The sequence below is a fragment of the Ictalurus punctatus genome, chromosome 20, assembly GCF_001660625.3.
Source record: "Ictalurus punctatus breed USDA103 chromosome 20, Coco_2.0, whole genome shotgun sequence".
Classification (NCBI taxonomy): Eukaryota; Metazoa; Chordata; class Actinopteri; order Siluriformes; family Ictaluridae; genus Ictalurus; species Ictalurus punctatus.
Genome location: NC_030435.2, coordinates 1311141 through 1330226, shown reverse-complemented (window position 1 = coordinate 1330226; position 19086 = coordinate 1311141). Strand labels below are relative to the sequence as shown.

At 40.7% G+C, this 19086-nt stretch overlaps 1 protein-coding gene across 1 annotated transcript in view; it reads left to right on the top strand.

The window, feature by feature from the left end:
• Positions 1 to 12506: 12506 nt before the first annotated feature.
• The window catches only part of cdh12a (cadherin 12, type 2a (N-cadherin 2)), a 29731-nt gene continuing 23151 nt past the window's right edge, over positions 12507 to 19086 (top strand). Inside the window, exon 1 of the mRNA XM_017495094.3 lies at positions 12507 to 12873. Within this exon, the coding sequence (XP_017350583.1) occupies positions 12655 to 12873 (219 nt within the window). The 5' untranslated portion in view covers positions 12507 to 12654. The remainder of the gene's footprint in view (positions 12874 to 19086) is intronic.

Genomic DNA, 19086 nt, shown 5'->3' with positions numbered 1-19086 from the left:
GCTAGGTTAGCTCTGGTTAATAGGTTCGCTCTAACATGCTTGTAGGTTAGTTTTGCTTAGGTAACTTTGGTTAATACATTAGTACTCACTCACTAGGTTAGCTTTTTCTCATTATCATAGCTTTTGCTGACTGTTTTCTTTTTATTTTCATTTTTATTAGCTTAGTTGTTTCTTACTAGGTTAACTTTGGTTAATAAGTTAGTTCTCTCGCATCCTAAGATAGCTTTCGCTCACTAGCTTAGCTTTTGCTTGCTAGGTTAGCTTTTGTTAATGGATTAACATTCACTAGCTTGCTAGCTTTCCCTCTAGAGGTTGTATTTTTTTTTTAAATAAAAGTTCTGTGTGAAGTTCTTGTGATTAGCGAGGGTAGTCGAGTTGCCACAAGTAGTGATGCTATTACTTTAACTAGCGAGCTGGTCGTGTTGCGACTTTTTAAATGAACTAGCACGCAAGTAGTTAATATTTTATTGACCAAGGGAATCAGGATTCCTTCTGTTTTTCTCTTAGGTGCTTTATTCCTTAAGCAGATGTTTAGGGTTAGCACCAGTGTCGACGACATTGTGATGTACAACCCCAGTTCCGAAAAAGTTGGGACAGTATGGAAAATACCAATGGCGAATGGCATTTTCCACACTGTCCCAACCTTACAGGTTCCTCTGCAGCTCTTAAAAATCACCGCCATCTAAAACTAATGAGGCATTAGATTCGGACACGGCCCTGCAGTAATCTTTTATCTTCCAGAATCTTCCACCGTGGCCAGTTTAACTCAGTGCCGTTGCTAGCAGTGTCATCATGTCAGAGCGAGCTGAGGAAGCGCCGTGGCCAGCGGCTGCCTGTTGAATTTCATGAGAGTGGAGGAGGCATCAAAATAAAAACACTGACATCCTTACTGTATTTCTTTTTCTTTTTTCTTTTTATGAATCACTGCAGTGGTGCCGGTTGTTACGGAGAACATGGAGAACCCCCACAGTGGTGAGCTCGAGTTGCTAGAATCGCGTGATTAAAACAATAAATACCGACCTCGTTTGGTCCGGCAGCTTGTTATGATCGTCATTTTAATTAAGATTCCTCCCATTATCTCCAGATCTTTAATGTTTAATGAGTTTTTCATTTTCACCTTTAATGCAAATTTGATTGAGCTTTACCCCAGATTAGCCCCGCCCACTTTACACCTAAAGCCGAGGAATTCTCTGTACACTGGAAGCGTGAACAATTATTCCTAGATTGAAAGACAGATTATGGTCATGTACGGTATCATGTCGTGCTGTAAGAGGAAAATAATCAACGGCGGTCATGTGATGAGGTCGAGTTACCGTCGCTACGCCAACGCCGAACTGATTATTTTCCTCCAGGAGCACGCCCCTTGAAGTGTTTTATTTCTATTCCTCGTATATCACAGCGATCCTTCATACTTTTTATCCGTTTAGAGTTATATTTAACGTTCAGGAAACAATTTGATCCCCGCTCTCTCACTCGGCAGCGATAAAGTCATTCCCCTCATGAGCCTGCCTGTAAGTTTTGGCACCCTGGCGCTATATATTTCAAAATATCCATTCGATCTAGTTTGTATATACTTCACTATGATTTGGGGTCCTTTTCAGAAAACCAGATTATTATATAAATAAAGGTCATTATCATCGTTATGCCTAGACAACAGGCCACGCCCCTTAACAACAGCATTTCAGGACGTTCGGTGCACGCTGAATGTGGGCGCGGTTACGTTTTTAGTAAGAAATAAATGTTAAACATGAAAGCGATGGCTTAAGCTTTGGAGTTCACACGGAGGTGTGTGTGTGTGTGTGTTTGTGTGTGTTCTCATTTGTGTAGCTGTTCCCTTTCTTGTCTCTACCACACAGCATTTCGACAATTTCAATAGCGTTTCATTAAAATTCCTTTAGTGTTGCGCAGCATTAACACACAATCGGCTTTGTTCCTCGCCGCTGTTTTTTGACAGTTCTCCTGAGGAACGGTCCCACTGAGAACCATTGTGTACAAGCATAGCCTTGACCATGTGCGTGTGTGTGTGTGTGTGTGTGTGTGTGTGTGTGGAGACTCACATACTGCTTTGTGAATACCAAGGCTGCTCACTTGAGCTTTATCTCGAAGGTCCACTGATTCTGTGAATACGAGATTAGACGTGGCGTCCGAGGCTCAGAGGGATCGGACGCACGATGAAACGCACACTCGCCCACAGCTGTGTATTTACATCGGCTTTTGTGAATGGTAAATACGGCGCAGGATAAGGATAAAAGAGGAGAGAAATGAATGAAAGCGGACCGGAGTTTGATGAACAACACGCAATGTTCCACACTATACACTTTTCTAATCAGAAAGGGTAGACTTCAAACCCCAGTGAAGGATGAGGACTTACGCGGCGCCACACGAGTGTGTTCTCACTTACGGTAAAGCTGCGATAAGCAGTCGATCTCCTTCACCAATCCCTCCCTCTCTCTCTCCCTCTCCCTCTCTCTCTCTGTCCATTTTATCCATTTAATCTGTCTTGGGTAAAAGATGAAATACGAATATATAAACACAAATACACGCAATGCATCGTTAAACAGCGCGATGCAAGGGGAATGCGAGAAGCTCGAAGAGAAGCGAGACCGTGTAGTTGTGTGCAGAACTTTCCCCGCCCTGAGCGTCCGGATTGAGGAAAAGGTGTACTGTAGATTAGAAGTGGTGGCGCTCGTCTTGCGAATCTCCCAGTGTGAAGCCAGGACTGGATTTGCCTTTGTAGTCGTGGACGATCCGCACCACCTTGCCACGAGCACGGTGACTCAGAGCCCTCGCTCTGGGAGTCGGTTTGTCCTTGTGTTTCTTCTTTGCAGAAGTTGAAAGCTTTTGAAATGTCATAGCAGGGATTTCTGAGGAGCTGCTTGTCACCTGAGTTAAAAGCGCAGAGCTGTGCTTAAGGTCTGGCGCCGTTAGAGCGAGAGAGTCTTGTTGGGTTTTAGTAGACGTCCGCCGGAGATCAGTGCCGGAACTTTCCACCTGGTGGTTAATGATCAGAAACGCTTTTACTGCTACACCCAGTTTTATAGGAAGAACGGCAGCTTCAAAATGGCTCGGAATACCTTTAATCCTTAAGAGGATGTTATTGTGTAGAGCCGGTCAGGAGCACGAAGGACATCGTGAAGAGTTTTATAATAAATGACACCGACATTTATAGAAAATTCCCTGAATGTCCTTCTAGCATCAAACAGAGGACGTTCCTTTATGAGGACGTTTTCTGTTACCTGGGAATTCTGCTACGAGTGTGGGAATGGGCTAGAACACCTCTCACTGTATGATGTGCAGTAAATAACTAGGGTAATACCTGAAAAATAGAAATGTTCCTAAAAACTGTACAGGGGGGCGGGGGACTTACAGAAATAAAAATAAAATAAAATAATCTAAAAAATTTTTTTTTAAATAAATACAAATACAAACAGAAGTGTAAATGTATGTTTTTTTTTAAATTAATTTTTCTTTAATGCTGTGCATTTTTTTTAAAAAAATAATTGCCGACTTCAGTGGATGTAAAGTGTAAATAAAATAAAACTAGAAATATTCTTTAAACAGTACATGTGGAGAAAAAGAAATACTGTTAATAAAATAAAAATGAAAACAGTGTAAAAATGTAAATAAAACAACAAACAATAGGCATGTTGTTTAAAATCAAAACTGTAAAAAAAAATAATAATAATAATAATAAAAAAAAACCCACAAAAAACAACCTGATTACAGTGGAAATAATGTGCAAAAATATAAATAGTGTAATATATATATATATATATATATATATATATATATATATATATATATATATATATATATATATATATATATATATACATAAGTGGAAATAGAAATAGAAATATTGTTTAAAACCGTACATGAGAACAAAAGACTTACAGCGAAAAGTGTAAATAAAATAAAATAAATATGATAAAAGTGAACAATATAAAAATATACATAATGTGAAAAGAGAAACTTCTTTTACAACTAATTTGGATTTACAGTGGAGTGTAAAATAAAATACAGTTAGAAAAAGAAGCATGAAAATTAAAAGTGTAAATAATAATAATAATAATAATAATAATTAATAATTCTTTTTTTTAAAAAAGTGTACATGTGCGAAAACAGCCTCCGCATTCCTCTCAAAGTTAAAGTTAAACTCCACTCGGAAACACAGTAGACATGTTCTATACTGCAATATCCGTGATGTGATTAGTGATTCTGGAGCTGGACTCAAAGTCCCAGAATGCAATGCAGCAATACGAAGCTTTGGAAGCTGATCTGTTTGAGCGGAGTGTACACATGAGGAGGTGAGAGAAAACGTGCTGAAGGACTAAAGCGCCGCTGCACCGCTCTCTTTAGCTGGAGAGCAAGCGGGGGATGAATTCCACCGCACCGCTGTCAGCACGGCATTGTGGGTAATGTAGGAAACCGTTAACCAAAGTGAAAACAGAGAAACGTGTCACTGAACAGGTCATTGATTCTTCTCCTAAAAGCATGACAGTACAAAAGGTACAATGAGGTATTGTTGCTATGTGTATGAAATTAACAACTCTATAAATGTGATATATAGATATATAATATGCATATATATGTTAAAGAATATCTATAATAATACAAGACTATTTTATGATGTTTAGGTTCAGGAGAGTCACACGCATATGAGTTTTCTTACGGATTTTATTCCCCGTGCTCCGAACCCCAAAACCAGTAAATGGCCAGTGTTTTTTTTTTTTTTTTTTTTCCCCACAGACCTGGCAACCCTGTAAGGCAATAAAGAGTCATCACAGTTTGCAGAAAAACATCACGACAGTGAACGTTGAGGTCTATCTTTTTTTTTTAATGGAAATTTGAAATTAATTTTTTGTCTAGGTTTGCCTGAGGGGTTTTTCCTGTCAAGTCGAGGTATATCATCTATACAATGTGTGTGTGTGTGTATATGGGTGTGTGTGTGTGTGTGGGTGTGTGTGTGTATGGGTGGGAAGGATTTAATATTCATAGGTACATTCTAACTTTTGACGTGTTCACTGTGCCTGGAAAGAAGAGAAAGTCAAAAATTGAACCGGAGACAGCGGCCAGAGACGGAGTCCCATTAACAAGCTGTCTGTCTGCACTGAAAAAGTGACGGCACTGTCGGGCTCCTGAATGAAAACTTTTACAAGCTGGGAGAAGTTTAAGAGTTTAAGAAGTTGAGATGAGGGATGTGGTAGATCAAGAGGAGAAAGGAAGTGAGTGATGAGCGGAGGGAGAGGACGATAAGGACAGAGGTCACAGGGTGGAGGGAAGAAAAGGGATGAGATTTATTAGGGTTTGTTTTAAGTCCTGTAGCTAAAAACGTTCCTCACTGAATATACTGGTCGTTTTTAGTAACTCTTCCATTCTGGGTTCATTAATAAACCCGTTAAACTTTTATAAACCATATTATTTTATATAACAGTGAGAGAATATAATAAACAACCACCACATTCATGAACATGAACATGAACATGGAGTACTGTGTGATGCTTTTACATTCATTCATTCATTCATTCATTCATTAAGTTCTGTTAAAAGTTTATTTATAAATATCACACGCAGGTATAAACATAAATAAATGAGTTGTGTTAAAAATAACATGAAAATATGTGAAAATGAACGAGTCGTGTTTAAAAAATAATCACGTAGCAAAATAATGTGTAAACTCAATCCATAGCTAAAACAGCACCGGACTACATTACCCATCAGCCCCTGCACATCACATGATCTCACACGCACCTGGGAGATGTTTATTTCTAATGAGCATTTGTATTTAAGTTCTGGCTTTTGTGTTACTCGTTGTCTAGCATTTGTGACGTTCTCTTCGTGCTCGGCCGGTTCACGGTCACGTTTATGATCTCCTTACGGTTTGTTTTCTTTGTGTTAAAGGTATTAATAAATCGTCCGCACTTGTACGTGTAATCGTCAGTTTCTCTCCAATTCACATTTCCCAAATGAAAGAATTAAAGAGTGCGAATGTGGTAAATCATATATTCATCATATATTCATATATTCTGTCGTTTTTCCTTTTCTCGCCTCCTGCGTTTCTGACCAACACAGAGACTCGGAATGGCTTTTCTCTCCCCTGGGCCGAGCCATCTTCCACTCCCACACCCAGATTCTCAGCTCACTGGTCCGTGCCAGCATCTGAGATGGCCGGCTGGATATTAACGCCTGTTTTACCCAAACCTCACATAAAATGCACAGAGGTGATGGGAGAGACGTAACTGGATTTAAAAAAAGAAAGAAAGAAAAAAATCGATCCAGTGTAAAAAAAAACAATCACGTGAAAATAATGTTATAAATAAAATTATGTTAAAAAAAAAAAATAACATGAAAATACTGTGAATGGACTGTGTTCAAATAATGGGAAAATTTAAACCCATGTAAGAAAAATTAAAAATCAAAAAATGTGTAAAAATCACACGTGAAAAGAAATGAAGGGTGTGTACAGTCACGTGAAAAGAAATGAACTGTGTAGGAATCAGATGTGGAAATAAATTAATCGTATAGGAATCAGATGTGGAAATAAATGAATCGTGTAGGAATCATGTGGAAATAAATGAATCGTGTAGGAATCGTGGAAATAAATGAATCGTGTAGGAATCAGAAGTGGAAATAAATGAATCGTGTAGGAATCATGTGGAAATAAATGAATCGTGTAGGAATCATGTGGAAATAAATGAATCGTGTAGGAATCAGATGTTGAAATAAATGAATCGTGTAGGAATCAGATGTGGAAATAAATGAATCGTGTAGGAATCAGATGTGGAAATAAATCAGTCGTGTTGGAATCATGTGGAAATAAATGAATCGTGTAGGCTTTATGTTAAAAGAAATGAATTGTGTAGAAATCACATGGAAATAAATGAATCGCGTAGGAATCACGTGAAAATAAAAGGTGTAAAAATCACGTGAAAAATGAACAGTTAAAAAAAATCACTCAATCTTGTGTTAAGATCACGTGTAAACATCAGTGAAAATAAATGAATCATGTAAGAAGCGCATGTGTAAATTTCACATGACACTTGTATAAAAAAAGCAAAAAGGCTGAAAGCACTCTTGAACACACTTGCCTGGTGTGTAAATATAAAACCTACGCAATCAAATCACAATCCTCACACTATTCCACTAGGGACTTTAATTTTGGATATAAATATGAAATCTAGGCCTCTTCAGAAGAGCAAAAGGAGTGATTTGCTTTTCACCTTGTTTAATTTGACAGCAACACGAGTAAGCAGCACGCCGCTTCATGTCACGTATTAATTAAGTCTCTTAAGAGCTGTTGACAAGCCTGGCTTTGAAAAGGTCAGTAAGCTCTTCAAACAAAGTGCATCCGCGTCCAGGAGCGCTATAGTGACTGTGACACGTTTCTTACTAAAAAAACAAAAACAAAACCGGACTTGAAGACGGTGCCCTTCACTCTTATAGAAGGACGCAGACGGCTAGCAGATCTACGGCCCTTGAAAATCAGTTAATGGCTGCACAGGCCTCGCTGCTGATTGCATATATTTCCGCACAGCGTTTCCTTCCTGCCTGAAAATCTCAGACTGGATCTAATTGCTTCAGATGTTCTCAGGCTTCAGGTTTTATCACGTGTTTGTAATATGAATCTAAAGTTCATCATATCCACGTATTCCACGGGACTTCGGTATTAAATTATTCTCCAGATCTGAGACCAGCGCAACCCGAATGTGTCTTCCCTGAACAATGACTCACGGTGAAAAACGAGCGACGAGAGGCGAGCGGCCAATATGGCCAAGTGTTAATAATAATGAATAAAGTCATAAAAAGACAATCTGTTCTCTCCGTCTCTCTATAGGTTTGAAAATGACTGTCCTAATAACTTCTTCTTCTTACACCACAGCGCTGATGAAATCTGGATTCTGACTGGTGTTGATTAATCGTCGTTCGCAGGTTTACACTCACGCGCTCGTTCTAATATCTTAGCTTTTCTATAGTTTCGGCTCGTTTGCACGCAGAAGCTCCACGTTATGATAAACGGACCGAAGAAACGTGTGCGTTTTTTTGTGTACGTTTTCTGTCCGGAGACGTTTATTTAACATTTCTGGAAGGAGTCTCCAGTGCCAGCTCTGTAAAGCTTAAAATTTCTCAGACATCTTCATGCCAGAGGAGTTAACGCTTCGATGTAATAATAAACGGATAAAACGTACAAGGTGTTGCTCTTTAATTGTGTATACGCAATTGATCCAATAATCACTGCCAATGGCTATAGCAAAGATTCGGGAAGAACAAGCTAATATAAATATATCAAAATGAGAAACAAACTCACACAGACACGGGAGGCTATAAGCAAACAAAATAATCAAGAGCTAACATGAAACAGGTGCGCACAATCAGGTAACACAAATCACAGGACAGGAGCGTAAACAAGACTAGAATCACAAAGGTGATATCAATGTATACAAAAGACAAAAAATTGAAACATATCATGTATATTTCACGACAGGTATACGCCATATTGATTAACGTGCATTTTCAACGTCCTTAGTAACCACCTGGTTAGAGTTGTGATGGGTTACTGTAAATGAGGCTGCTACTTCGGCATAAAACATGATAGCCCTATCAAGTTACATGAACTTATTTCTTCTCTTTAACTCCAACTCCCATGACGAATATCTGGATATTGAACTCAAGTTTATACGTTTTTGTTTGTTTGTTTGTTTGTTTGTTTGTTTTTCAAAAATGAAACCTAAAGGAATCCATTGTCTTGACTTGTAAAACTTGGAGTTGACTTTACCCGTGGTTTTGAGGCAGCAGGTGACCTTTCGTTTCTAAGTTTAATCACCCGAAATGTTTTACGGTGTTTTGTTTACATTTTGGGAAAAAAATATTATAGAATAATAAACTTGACAGAAAATATCGCTGGAAAAACAAAAAAGTAATACGTACGTGCGAGGGATTAAAAAGGACAGTCCAGAACAAGTCTCTAGTTGAGGCCAGTTGTGACTGTTATGCAGTGATGTAGCTGAGGTTGAGGAACTGTGTCTGGAATAGGCCACACCCACTTCAGGGTTTAAATCTGAATACAGATAGATAAACTCTGTTTATTTACTGAACTAAACAAATACATATAGTCATTACGTTATATACAAACAGTATACCCACTTCTCAGCCTGTACTATTTCCAGATGGTTTGTTTTCCCATGTATGATCTTTGCTAAGTTGTTTTTTTATTATTATTTAATTATATATCATTATGTCTGCCATATTGGATTGTTTATTATTTGTTAATGAAGCACACTTCGGCTTCGATGAGAGTCTGTATAGCTGGTGTGTTGGCGTGGCTGTGTTACGTCTCGTTATTATGTGTTTATCGCCCAGCACGTCCTCATTTGTAGTTGTATATACAGAGGAATGAATGAGTTCACAATTAGAAGTGAATACCGCAGTAAATCATGCTGCTGAAGTGAGACACAAACAGTCCATGTGTCTTCCCTGGACGCTGTAATCATTCACAGAGAGGCGGACGGCCAATATGGTGACGTGCTAATAAATATAAATGCCGTCTTTGAAAGCCAACAATCTGTTTGTTCTGCTTCTCTCTCTGGACTACATCTTCATTTTAATCATATCTGGTGGCAAAAATAGCATCTTCGCTGCCTATTTTGAGGAGAATGCAGACATCAAGTTGCCAGTTCGCACCACTGCTATGTTGTCTGTGTGCCAGAGGCAGCATATGTCACTTCTGCTGATGCTAATCCCTGCTCGCTAGCTTGATTTAGATGAACTTTCAAGAGAGTGAGAGATGCTGGCTGTTAATTGGAATCCACTTTAATCAGAGTTCCAGCGGTTTCGAGGTTCAATTACGTGGTTGTTGAATCCTAGCTTCTGATTGGTCAGAAGTTTCTAGAACAGCGGCTCTGACAGTCGTCTCCAAATCACCGGTTTAGCACATTAACGCGCTCGTTGCAATACGTCGTCGTTTCTATAGCAACAGCCCATCCACAGGCACACCGACTTGTGCGGTAGACGCTCCACATAAACAGATCACAAATGTGTGTAATCAGGAAGACTTTACGTTAACGACTACGGAAGGAGTCTCCAGTGTCAGCGCTGAGGAACACTCAGGGGTAAAGGTGTAACTTTAAGTCAGAAGTGTATGATTTGCGTTTTTTGTTTGTTTGTTTGTTTGTTTTTTTGGTCTTATTAACCTCAAGAGAGGGAAAACAGAGACACTGGTGAGGGAATGACTGTCACGTAAGTGAGGACAGAATCTAACTTGCTTCACACGTGCTTCACAACATTAAATGCAACTATAAATATGGATTAAAAAAAGTATGATGTATCATTCTTAATGATTGATGTGGCACAAAAGGGAATAGAACACTTGCGGATGTGCGGTTATAGGTGAATATTCATCTTTGGGGAGGTCGCAGAAAGTCCGTCGTTGATTATTTTCCTACTACTGCATGACACAGAGTGTTTTATTCCTGACATATGGACATCACAGGGAGAAATTTCAAGGATGCATCAAATCTTAAGTTATAACGACTTACTTTGTTGCTGTGTTGTTTTTTTTTTGGCTAGCATGACTCTGCATTGTTTCCTACCTTCTTATAACAGAATAAAAGCTCAAGAATATTAAGGAGTTGCATTCTTTTGCTTTTAATCGCTCATGCGTGGGTGTACTGTCAGCTCCCTTCCTCAAACAACCCTTTTGCTTACCTCCTAACTTTCTGCTTAGCTGCAAGCTCCTGGCTAACAATAGCCTCTTTTTCCTCTAACCGAATGTGACAGCGCAGGTTCAGTGATTCGGCCAGCTGCGGCCTACTGAAACGCCGAATGTTTATTCAGCAATAAGCAGCTTAGTCCTGTAACTACTCCAGACTGCTAATGCAAAGCGCCCTGAAGCGGTTTCCTGTTGTTCACGCTCCAGCATAACAATGCACATCTTACACGTCAGCCAAGAACGTTTACTCTAAAAGAACAGTTTATAAAACCAGACATGATAAATTCAGTTTCTTTTCATCGTGAAGAAGCGGCAGCTCCTTCGGTTCAAACGACCGCTGCGTGATACCGTCATTTTCGTGTTTTTGCACGTTCCCAGCTATAATTCCTCTCCTCCGGATAACTTTTGAAAGACTCCCTGGTGTCTTATCTACGTTTTTTAGCCGTTATTGTTGTTCAATCCAAATCACGTAGTTAGAATATCGTGAAGAATGTTCATAACATCCGGGTGTTGTGATGGAGCGTAGTTATTATAGACGTGTAGACGACTATGTTGCTGTAATAGAATGTCCTGAAGTGTTTTAATTCCTCCTGAGAGTCCTCCCATGAATGTTAAATGTTTATGTTCCGCATCCACCGTAGACTAGAGTAGAGAGCGCCAGGTGAATGAGCTGTTACTATAGAAACAATAACATATTAACATGAGCAGATTGATATAAACTTGTGATTTGCAGCTGCACTACTGTCTGGAAATTAATCAGCATGCAGAATTCGACAGGCCTGCTGTGTAATGACATGCGAGTCCGTTCTCCGGGGACGGTGCGGTGTTCCTGTGGACGCTCAACACGAGCTCTGCGACTGCTTGAGAACTGTCATCACTTGCTATTTGAGGCTGTCTGGCGATTAGCGAAACACGTTTTCCTCCAAGGTATCCGGCACGTTAGATTTGCCTCGAAGACTTCTCACACCTTTAACTAACTCTTAAAGGAACGGAAGGAATCACTCAAAACGCACGTCAGCGAGCTGTTACGCGTTAGCCGATTAGCATCGTTGAGCGACGTATGTTTGACTGTTTCTAGCCACATTAGCATTTTTGATTGACGTTTCCTTTCACTGTTCTTTTTCATCTACATCAGGTAGTCCTAGATAATTACAGAGAGCGTTCTCCACAGAGAGCTGTGCCGAGCTTTCCTGTATTTTTACATTTTAATGTTGAACTTCGCCTCAATATACCTTCATTTGGTTCACCTGCATGGTCGAGGGGTTCTCTTGGACCCAATTATGCAGCTGCAGAGTGTGTATTTTCCCAGTGCTCATGATAAACCATCTGCATAATCAGGCCATAAGCATCCTCGATTCTGAAGCAGGCTCATTTTAGAGACTAATGCATTGCAAACAACCAATACATTACCCTCCTAACGTACTCCTGGAGTCCTGTCAAAAAGCTTACATCGCTAAAGTTGCTGAATTTGCCCCTGTTTTTAAAGTTCTCAAACTTTCTATTGTTAAATTCAGGAGCGCTAATTATCAACGTTTGCTCGAATTCCTGTTGCACCATGATCTGTTAAAAAAAAATAAAAATCCTTCCTGTAAGATTACATCACACTCGAGGGGGCAAAAAGATACGCTTTAGTGCTTCAGAGATAAAAAGCAGAATAGGGCATCACAGAAAAGACATCCAATTCTTTTCTTCTCTATACATATGGATGCACCAAACAACCCTATAGATCATCCTGGACGTGCTCGGAAATTTGGAACGGGAATGTTCTGATCCATGTAATCTCCTCTTTCTTACAGGTGGAACACTGGAAAATTTCAAGCAGCCCTGGATCTTTATCAATGTCTGCGAAGCACTGTGGCATATTTTACCCCGGATTCGGCGTTCATCATCATCCGGCTCTCGGAGTCGCTTAGTATTCCAAGCTGAAGGTCCACGCCGAAACGTTTCCAATGCTCACGGGGAACTGTGTGCTGCTGTTCCTTTGGTGTATCCTGGACGAGAGCTTGGTTTCTCCAATGCACAGGTGGGGAAAGGAGCACCACGGGGGTCTGAGGGACCACAGGAGGCACGGCATGGCGGGGATTCAGAGAGTCAAACGAGGGTGGGTGTGGAACCAGTTCTTTGTGCTGGAGGAATATATGGGATCTGAACCGCAGTATGTTGGAAAGGTAAACCACATATCCCAAACTCTGTAATAATAAAATCCCTTTGATTTTGCAGATACCCTTCGAACTATGCTGATCATTCAGGGTCATGAACTTATATGCAAATATTTCTTCTTATATAGGCTCGTCCGTCTTATATAAAGGTTGACTGTTTGAATCTGTTCTCTGCTGTTTTTGTGTGTATTTAATCTATGGAAGTCATTTTAACCCATAACATGATGGATGTAACTTTTTTCCCAACATAATAGGAGGGTTAATCGACGACATCAGCATAAGTGTATCACGTGGCTTAGAAAACACGTTTGGAAAGCTGAGGTCCCGTTGTGGACATTGACTGTCTTTGACCCGGACCTTCTGTAAATCATCTTTCTATAGACACGCCCCCAACGTCCCTTCACCCTGACCCTATTTCGCTTCGTTCGGAACGGAAAACGTGGTGGAATCCACGTTTAAGCTCTCAGTGTAGACAAATATTTACCGCACGCTTCCAAAATCTGGAAAAATTAGCGACATTCCTCTCGGATGTGCATGTCAACACGTTGGACCGTTTGAATGCTGGGTTTATATGCCGTAACAAATCGAGATAGACCTTGATAGTAAGGTCGGTAATGCTAGCTGACTCCTGTGCAGATAATGGCGCTAACTCGCTAACACCGGTAGTGATGCTCAGCTAAAACACTCCCGAGAGCGCACTGTAAAGAAAAACAAAAAGTTAGTGAAAGCACACGTTGACGTTTTCATTCTGGCATCAATCGATCATTATGAATTTGCGAATATAATACCTGCCCTTCGGTCGTATCTCTAGATTTGCCTCGGCTCCTTCCTGTATTGTGTAGTTATTTTTGGCAGAAATGCCACAACTTGCGTATTCATTAAGACCAAAAACAGACAAGGAATATTATTTGGCTCGTATGAATGACACGCGACTCAGAGATGCCGGCGGTAAAGCAAATGTTTTGTGAGTTTTATAAATCGTTGAATGTTTTTACCCACAAAGCTCCAGTCAGAGTTGTACTGTACTAAGCTTGACTCTGCTAAAGGATTAAAAAAAGAAATAAATAAAAGCATTGATTTTTATTTGTTGTGACAAATTTGTCGATGAAGCCTGAATCTTTCAGCGGGCTCATAGGTATGCATCACTTCACCTCTGATAAAACGGATAGCTTTGATCCGAGGCACTCGCTTCTTCCTTTTGTTTGGTCTTTTCTAACCTTTTCCGCTTCCTTATTAAATTGTTTTCTCGAAATAAATACATCTTCTAATGAGAGGAAATCTGGGAATAATGACTTGTGTAAAAAAAAATAAATAAATAAAAATAAAAAATGGTCTTTAAAAATGCCCAACGTGTGGCTGCTGGCGAACACGCAAAGCCCCGACGGAGAATTTTATCGGATTGTGTTTGCCGATTGCTTACTGATTGATGTTCTCTGCAGAGGTCTAATCGTCCATGAGGGATATGCTATTATCCGTTGCTTATGGCGGGGTAACTTGCGGTATAACTTGTAGCCATTGAGAGCATCGATTGTGCATTCAGTGCGAAGGCATCGGGTTAAAGGGATTTTATATTCTCTCAGATGTTCCAAATTGAATATCAAGGCTCAGTTGTTGAGAAAGCCATACCTTAAGCTTAAATGGGATCACGGTTAAATTGAACCATCACGTTAGGTCTAGTGGAGTCGTGTCAGGGCGGACAAGGGATTGCCGTGCGGTATTGTACACGTCAGGGCCGCGGCAGCTGGGTTATCGAGTCCTCCTTCACATTAAGAGAAGAAGCCATGACCCTCGATTGCTGATTAATTTAACCCAAAGAGTGCTACCGGCAAAACGGCATCACGTGATCGGCTTAAATAAGCTCCGTCCTCCTCTAACCTGGTTAAAAGGGGATCGGATGCAGAGTGTGAAAGGCGTAGTCGGTGCCCGTGGAGTTATTTTATAACTTGGCCGTAGATCAAAAGATTGGAAAGTTGGACGAGGCGATGACTTTGAGGTGTGGAGGAAAACGTACACTCTTTCTCTAATAGTTAAGGTGACCTTCACACGGCACAAAGAGCTCAGAGTCGTTTCCTTTGATATAGGTGCAGAATATCGACATTTAGAGTAGATAGACAACTCACTAGAACAGGACGGTGAATTGTTTTCATTTGGTGGTAACGTGATATGAAGCACCTCGAGGCTGTAACCCAAGTTGAGTGGGTAGACCTGCCTCGGTCCGTTGGTTTATACGTTCCGAGCGCGTTTCATTTGGACACAGGGTCTCGAGACCGCATTTCCCAGCTTCTCCAGCATAGTATTTATGTAAATAACGATAGATCTCCTTACTGCTGTGCTGTTCTCTTGAAACCACTTGTCTCCAATGCTGCTTTCATAGCAGTGATTCAGACATCTGTAGGTTTACCAGCTTGACCACGTCTTCCTGTGTTTGATGACCGGGTAGCTACTCAAAAACCCAAGCTGGATCATTTAGCAAACACGTTTCCATCGGGCTGAAAGTTTCCGACAGGCCAGCTCATGTTGATATCTCAAACGGCTCTCAAAAGTGCTTCACGTTTCAGGAGCTCATGTTCTTCCTTCAAAGGTTGATCCCCGAGTAATTCCCACCGAACGCTAACACCGCGTGCGTAATTTATACATAAACACGTCGAGATGACACTTTACAGATCTAGCGACTGCAGTCATTTCTCAGTTATTTGAGCGGCACATTTGAAGCAATCAGAAGCGAAGAAGAAACGGATGTCGAGCAAAGCAGCTGTGAAATGCGAAATGCGATCAAAGGTGGCATCTCGGTGTGATCCATTTTCAGACGTTTGAGTACTATATACAAAGTGATAAAGGAAAGTGGTGAGGAATAAGGCTGGGGGCGGCGGGGGAGGGGGGGGGTACTGTAGCACAGAACTGAAAAGAATTTAAATTGCGCTTTTAACAGAAATTCAGCCCGACAAAAAAAAAAAAACCCTTTATGAGAATAACCGGGAGAAACTTTGAGAATAACCAAGAACCCAGATGCTGAAATTACATTTGTGGTCACTTTCGGAGTTTATTGATATTCTCTATAAAAGTTCATTCAGCGCTGGTGAGTCAAACTCGGTCAGACTCGGTTTGGTCAGGAGGTGTTGGTTGGTTTCCGATAACAGCGGCTCTGACAGTAGCGCAGCTGCACATCGCAGGGTTGTGTTAATGCGCCCGTTCTAACACGTCATCGTGTCTGTGGTAACGGCTCGTTCGCACGTACGGCAGACGCTCCACGTTTTAAAAGACGTGCGTAATCGTTGATACGGTGACGTCTTCTGTAAGCAAACGTTTAGACATTTATCACTTATGGAAGGAGTCTCAACTGTCACCAGTCCGCGATAAAGCTGCGTATATGACATAAACGTAACTATAGGCCTAGTCACAAGTAAGATAACACGAATGAAGCGTCCCTCTTTTTACACAGAAAACATTTCAACCATCGGCAAATCGCTGCCGTGTAAGAGGAATAAAACGTGCCGTTACAGCAAAAATAACCCGCTTCATGTAGCGACTGTGACTCTACTCCATCACACCACCCCGTTGTTGATTATTTTCCTCTAACAGTGTGACACTCCTTGAGGATCAAGCCGAACAGCGACCTGACAACAAACAGCTGAAAAACGTTGGAGAATTTGTTCCAGGTTGCCCAGAGAACATCTTTCAGACTTGTACTTTTGGAGTGCAGAGTGCTGGGAGAGTGTGATTATACTGCACAGTATGTGCAATTAAGTAATCGGTAAATTTACCCCATGCTGGGAGTCGGAGGAAGAGTGGCAGTGGTGCTGGCTCAGTGATTAAGGTTCTGTTATAGAGACTGGAAGGATTCGAGTTCAAATCGCAGGACTGCCAGAAAGAAAAAAAAGATATATAATTGCACACTGTAAATGCAAATCTGCATGCTTATTATAGCTTAGCAGTGTATTTGTTCTTGTGGTGGTAGGGGGTCTGATGAGTATAGTGTGGTAAGAGACTCCAATTACAGCCTTATTCTGAATTATCCCTGAATTCTTATTCTGGTGTTCAGACATTTTCCAGCTGAAAATCACAGCTTTATATTAATGTGCTCCTTCTAATACCTTCGAATTTCTATACTATCCTCTCATTCCCACGGACTCGGACTCTTTTTAAAAGAAGAAAGAAAGAAAAGAAAAAAGGTCGGTATGTTGAGGTTTTCTGTAAGGAGACGTTTATTTGACATGTATGGAAGGAGTCTCCAGTGTCAGCACTTTGTATCAGTCAGAAGTAAAGCTGTAACTGGAGGAGTAAAAAAAAACAAAAACAAAAACGCAATCGTCTACAAATTGCTGTAAACAAAGTCATTTAAATAAATGTTAAAAAAAAAAACTGTCCGCCGTTGCGCTTTATGTACCCGCTGTGTTTATTTCCGATCGATTTTTATTGGCTCTTGACGAAATTTCTTCAGATCGGACACTTTGACCAATATACACTATTACTCTCAGTGCAGACGTGATTCTTTAGATAATTAAAAGTTTTTCTTCTTCTCCCTCCACTTGGAAACATTCTTCCAGGAAAGCTCTGTCCTAGATTTAACCTTTTTTTTTTTTTTTTTTTTTTTTTTTTTTTCTTCCCTGAGGGAGGACTGCATCCATAGTCAAATATTCAATACACTCCAACTTGCTCTGATTGAGATGTGAGAAATTAGACCTGTCGATTCTAATTGCTCTAACAATCGATAAACTAGGGTCGGCCAGGACAGACTCGGCTGAATCAGGCGAAAAAATCAGGCTTAAAAGCGAGGAGAAACATTTGGAGGGTTTGCTGAATCGAGATAACCCTCAGAACGAGTTAAACCGGTTGATTACGGAATATAAATGAAAACGTGTGAGTAATTGCTTTCATATGAGGAGCGATCAGACTTTTACACTAAGAATAGATTATCTCAGCGGGACAATTTGTTCTCTCTGTGTGACCTTTAAAATGAAAATTCATCACGCTACCATCATTAAGAGACTGAAGCCGGTGTAACCTCGGAACATCTCACAAGAACACACTGGCAGCTGACGTCTTCGTCAGTGTGGACGGAGATCGAACGGTGGCCTGTTGTCATTCGTAACGCGAACCTTAATGACGTCCTTTAGAAAAGATTAACCGTATAGATAAAGCCGAACACGGAGCCCATTTTGTACCCCTGTTATGACTCGGGGATTATCTTGTACCATAACGTCAGCTCAGAGCGCTAAGTAATGAATTCTTTATCCAGGAGTCCTTTATGCTTTACTGAATGGGATATTTTCCTTCATTCGCGTGTTGAAAAAGGGACAGTGGGCGGATCTTTTAGGCTCTTTGTCTCTATGAGAGATATTCCCACACTTCAGAGATAGCAAGATGCATTCTCTTCATAGCTAACGTCGCCCGTAACTGTGAATAATTGTGTGTCCGTGGTGCACTGTAATGGACTGGCATCCCGGCGAGGGCATATTCACACCCAGAGTTCCCAGGATGGCTCTGGATCTACCCTGACCGGCACCTATTGAGGACCAATGTTAGAATGGACAATTTGGTTGTCTATACAAATACGATGCGTACCATCGTTATTCCGTACGACGACATGACGCAAGACCGGGGGTCTAAACGTTCTGATTTAAAAGGCAACATTATTGACAATTCAGTGGGGGAACTTCTTTCTGATTGCATGGATGTTGTCCACATTGTATGTTATTTATTTCTTACTTATGTTTACAGAGTCTGGGGGCATTTTATTATAAGGACTATGACAAATATGACAAAAGCGTTCTGAATTAAAAGTGGGTAGTGTTGTCGCTTCGTAGTTGCAGGGTCTCTGGTTTCATCCTGAGTGTTTTCCCATGTTCTCCCAGTGTCTGCATGGCTTTCCTAAGGTTCTCCAGGTTCTTCTCACCTCTAAAGAGCATTCCACCGGGTGGATTGGAGTACTCTAGGTTGTCCCTAGGTATGAATGAGTGTGTGTGTGTGTGTGTGTGTGTGGACTCTACTATAACCCTGACCAGGATAAAGCTGTTACTGAAGATAAATGAATGAATGTATTCAAAGCAGTAATGCTAGCAGAGGAGTCTGAACTTTCTACATCGAAAGGCAACATGACTGATAAGTTAGTGGAGGCACTTCCTCCTGATTGGTTGAAGTTTCACAGACAGTGGGGATATATTATTGTGAGAGCTTTTTCCAAAAAAAAATCACAAGAGTGCCCTGAATTAAATGTCTCTGACT